The sequence below is a fragment of the Notamacropus eugenii genome, chromosome 5 (genome assembly GCF_028372415.1).
Source record: "Notamacropus eugenii isolate mMacEug1 chromosome 5, mMacEug1.pri_v2, whole genome shotgun sequence".
In the NCBI taxonomy this organism is placed as follows: Eukaryota; Metazoa; Chordata; class Mammalia; order Diprotodontia; family Macropodidae; genus Notamacropus; species Notamacropus eugenii.
In genome coordinates this window covers 37,477,848-37,481,995 of record NC_092876.1, presented here as the reverse complement: position 1 = coordinate 37,481,995, position 4,148 = coordinate 37,477,848, and the positions used below count along the sequence as shown (strand labels likewise).

Below are 4,148 nucleotides of genomic sequence, written 5' to 3'. Positions count from 1 at the left end.
CTCAAATCTGCAAAAATTGAGGGTATTGAACTCAATGATCCTTTTAGTTTTCAGCTGATGGCCTTATGATCTGAGGAGCTGTTATATGGAAGAGTGATCACACTGAAAATTCTGGGACTTGGAAGTTTAGACATTTTCTATTATCATCCCCGCCTCCAGTTAGCGGTTGAGGAAATTAAGGTCCACAGAATAGGACAAACTAATGGTTTAATGGCAGAGGCAGGATTCTAACCCATCTCATCTGATGGCAGACCCAGGGCTCTTTCTGCTAGATCCCAGGGCTTTCTTGTCATTAGAACTGTTTGACAATGGAATATGTATATGAGTCAGGGAGAAGAGAGAATCTGGGTGATCACACAACCAGTATGTGTCAGAACCTCAAACAAGGTCTTCTGGACCCCAGTCCTGGCTACCTGCCTACTGTGTTGTTCTGCTTCTCACCATCCCTTTAATCCTTTGAGTGCCCCCAGTGGAGAGCATCTTCTTTTTTATTTCATTTTTCTTTCTTTTTATTTGATTAAATAAGGTTGCTTTTAAGTGGGATGCCTCTTTCAAATCCACTCTAGAGCAGATTCTATATTGAGGGTGGAGTTGATGGGAGAAGGGGTTCCAGTGGGGGAAAAACTGTTATTGAATCTAGTGTTGGAGGACCTGAGTTCAAATCCTCCATCACCTATTTGCTGACTCTGATCATGGACAGATCACTTCCGCTCTCTGGGCCTCAGTTTCCTGATCTGTAAAATAAGGGAGTTAGACTACATAGCCATGGAGGTTTCCTTAGGCTCTCCATCTCAAATCCTAGGAATCCGATGGGTCCAACCATCCAGGAGGAATTTGAATCTGAAACTATGGCCACAGAGAAAGCAAAGGAAAGCAGTTCTGATATTGATCTTTTAGGGTGGGGTGCGGATCATAAAAGTGAGTTAGAGAAGTTTTCCTATCTTCTTAAACTCAGGCTATGTAAAAGAATGCCAATTCTATCAGTGCTGGGCCAGCACCAAATGCTGGTATAAAAATAAGTTACTATTATCCTTCATATTGCACTTTAAGGCTTGCAAAGAGTTTGACATGGTATTTCATTTGCTCCTCACAACCCTGGAGTGTAGAGACCATTACTATCCCCATTTCATACTTGAGGAAACTGAGGCAGTCGGATGAAGTGACTTTTCCAAGGTCACCCATCTAAGAAGCAGCTGAGATCAGATTCCAAATTAGATCCTCCTAATTCTCAGTCCAATTGCCGCCTACCTGGTATAGGAGGGACAAGGGGGTGGAGGCAGGGGAAGCTGATGGAACTAGAAGGCTCAGCTCTGGCTCCAAAGGGGAAATGTCTCAAAACTTTCTAGAGTTATCTCTTTAGAATCATCAAGAGGAGAGAGCAATGACTGCAATGGTGTCTGTCTTGTGATTCACACTATTAAAAGTGATACTCAGTTTTCAGAGGTTAAGTGACTTGCCCAGTCACATAGTCAGTATGTCAGGAACAGAGCTTAAACCCACATCTTCCAGACCTTCCCACTATACCACCTTCCTTTCACCATCCCCACTAGAAGAGCCCAGTTAAGTGGTCCACTTCAGAATGTCATTTAATGAGGCTGCTCTTAAAGTAAGGTATCTTGAACCCTTATTATTCCTCCCTCTCCCCAGGAGATGAGATTGTGTATCACTGTGATCTCACTAGCTGTAATCAGGATCTAATCCTGTTGGAATGAAGCCATGAATGGTCCTGAAAGACTAGACCAGGTCATGACCAATTAGCTCAGCTTCTTCAGACACTAGGACAGAAACCCAGAGACAATAGAAGTCTCCAAACTCTGCTCTGCTCCCCTAGGGTGAAACCTGATGGACTATTAATTAATCCATCATGCCAAGTGACTGAGCTCTGAAAGATCTGTGTTTGCAGGATTTGGGCACTTTAGTGCTCTAAGCCTGGCCCTCTCCTCCCTTTCTTCCTCTTGCTTCCCTTCTGCCCCCAGACATATAGCCACAGTGAACTCTGGTCTCATCAGACAGGAGCTAGGGCAAGAAGAGAGACTCCAGACACAGATGGAAAATTTATTTATTTAGTTTTACCATAATTATCTGGTACAAAAATACCCAAGCATACACAGTATGCACCCAGCGGCCCTGGTGCCCGACACACACTCTCTTAAATCCCTGCCAGACAAGGGGCACCTCATGCACCCTGGTTGATGCAACTGCTTTGAGGCTGGCAGCAATGACTTCTCAGAAGGACCAGCCCTTCCAAATGTATAACATTCAAACCGCAGCCTCCCACCCTCCACCCCCATGCCCTCATATCCTTTAATATAAAGTGATCCCCATTCTTTTCACAAATAGAAAAAATAAGGCAACTACCCTATAGAAGCATCCATTCCCTGTCCATGGTCTGACATGGTCCAGCTCCCTTCACCTCCCAAAGTAGACACTAATGGAGAGAATAACTCTCACCAGGAGATCAGAGGGAGAGGTGGGGAGGAAGAAGTACTGTCCAAGAAGAGGGGAACAAGAAAACTGGATGCAAAGCCACAAAGCTCTTACATAGGTCAGAGAATTCTCCCCCACCCCACCCCCATCTCTGCACTTAAAAGATTAACAATCTTACTACAGTTGTAACATACAGAACATATATCCCTTTCCCTCTCCCTGCCCCTTTACCTTCCCACCCATTAAGCCTCCTTCATTATGAAGACACATCTATGTACAGCCCTATACACTCAACAGAATATTGGACTCCTTTCCCGTCAAGTTGGAAGAGACCTCAGAGTTGAGGTGGAAAGGAAGTGAGTGGCCCAAGGTCACACTGTAAGCGGCAGAGTTGGAGATCAGAGTCCAGGCCTGCTGACTCCTAGTCCAGGGCTCTGTCCACTTCCCAGAGTCCAAGTATTCCATTCTCCTCACACATAAATTAGAGGGGAACTAATATTCCCTACTGAGAAGAGGAGGTCCTGCAGGAGCCACCTTCCTCTGGAGTGAAAGCCTGGAGCTGGCCAGCATCAGTCCATCTACCAGGGTCGCCACAGAGGCCTGGGGGGGCCTTTGAGGGCAGGCTGCTTTCCAGGCCCAGGAGCTGGGAAGCAGGGAGCCAGCCCCTCAGGGGCTGCCCAGGAGCTTTTCTGGAAGTGGCTGCGCAGCTTGATCTGGGTGTCAGTCTGTGCCTTGTGAAAGGAGAGGAAGTGGAAGGCTTCCTGCAGGCAGCGGGCATAGCCCTCCTTGAAGTCTGTCTGCAGGCTTCTGGGAAGTGAGCCTGGAGCTGGAGGAGGAAGAGAGAGAGAGGAGGATGAGAAGAGGATGCCAGAAGCAGCATCCCTTCACCCCTTGCCCAGGTTCTGACCCTGAGACCTTTCTCCAGCAGCCCCCGCACAGCTGGCATCCCATGCTCACCTTTGCCCTGCAGGTGGCTCTGCTGTTTCAGGTAGCTGACGGTCATCTCCAGGATGTCAGCCTTCTCCAGTTTCGAGTTGGGCTGGTGTCTCTGAAACTCCTTCTCCAGCAACAGTTTCAGCTGTTCGATGCTGCTGTTGATGCGGTCCCGGCGCATCTTTTCCACCACTGGCTTTCTTAGCTATTGAGAGAGAAGTTAGCCAAGAGTCATTCTGGACTCTTCCAGTCCCAAACCCAGCCATTCTCTTCCCCCAGATCTGCTTAGATAGTCCCAAGTCCTTGGACAGGTCTGAGAACTTACTTTGTTTTTCTCTTTGGGAGTCAGGAGGGAGCTGTGCTCCATGAAGTCTGTGCTGGGTGCCATGGGGCTCTCGGCTGGAGACAGCAAAGAGGAAAGCAGGAGCAGGAGCGTGGATGGCTGGACGGCCCTCTGCTTCGCAGCTCCCGTATTTATCCAGTACTCCTGCCCCGGAATCTGTGGGGCTCTGGCCTAGCTGACTTTCCCACACTCGCTGGCCAATCAGAAGCCAGGGCTGGACAATGGGAGAAGCATCCCTTCTTGTATGCTTGGGCTTCGGGTGAATAGGCTGGGGATAATGACGCTCCCCCTCTCCCCCTCCCAACCCCGAGCAGGTGGGGACTCTGTGGCTACAGAGAAAGGAGGGAACCTGGACTTGGAGAAGCTGGGAACTGGCTGCTGACTGATGTGGGAGATCAAAAGCGCTCCCGGGTCGGACACAATGTACAGTTCAGGGAGATCTATG

The 4,148-nt window shown here is 48.6% G+C and overlaps 1 protein-coding gene across 1 annotated transcript; it reads right to left on the bottom strand.

The window, feature by feature from the left end:
* Window positions 1-2,043: 2,043 nt before the first annotated feature.
* On the bottom strand, window positions 2,044-3,946 carry LOC140504075 (transcription factor HES-5-like). The gene is made up of 3 exons (XM_072608612.1): window positions 3,686-3,946; window positions 3,385-3,565; window positions 2,044-3,253 (listed from the first exon to the last, which is right to left on the bottom strand). Exons 1-3 carry the CDS (start codon window positions 3,746-3,748, stop codon window positions 3,006-3,008), a joined length of 492 nt encoding a protein of 163 aa, XP_072464713.1. The 5' UTR covers window positions 3,749-3,946; the 3' UTR covers window positions 2,044-3,005.
* Window positions 3,947-4,148: the final 202 nt, after the last annotated feature.

Excerpts from the sequence above, each read along its gene's own strand:
- LOC140504075 (XM_072608612.1), bottom strand. The coding sequence starts at position 3,748 with ATGGCACCCAGCACAGACTTCATGGAGCACAGCTCCCTCCTGACTCCC. Across the intron at positions 3,566-3,685 it reads CTCCCAAAGAGAAAAACAAA|CTAAGAAAGCCAGTGGTGGA; the intron begins GTAAGTTCTCAG and ends CTCTCTCAATAG. Across the intron at positions 3,254-3,384 it reads GAGCCACCTGCAGGGCAAAG|CTCCAGGCTCACTTCCCAGA; the intron begins GTGAGCATGGGA and ends TTCCTCCTCCAG.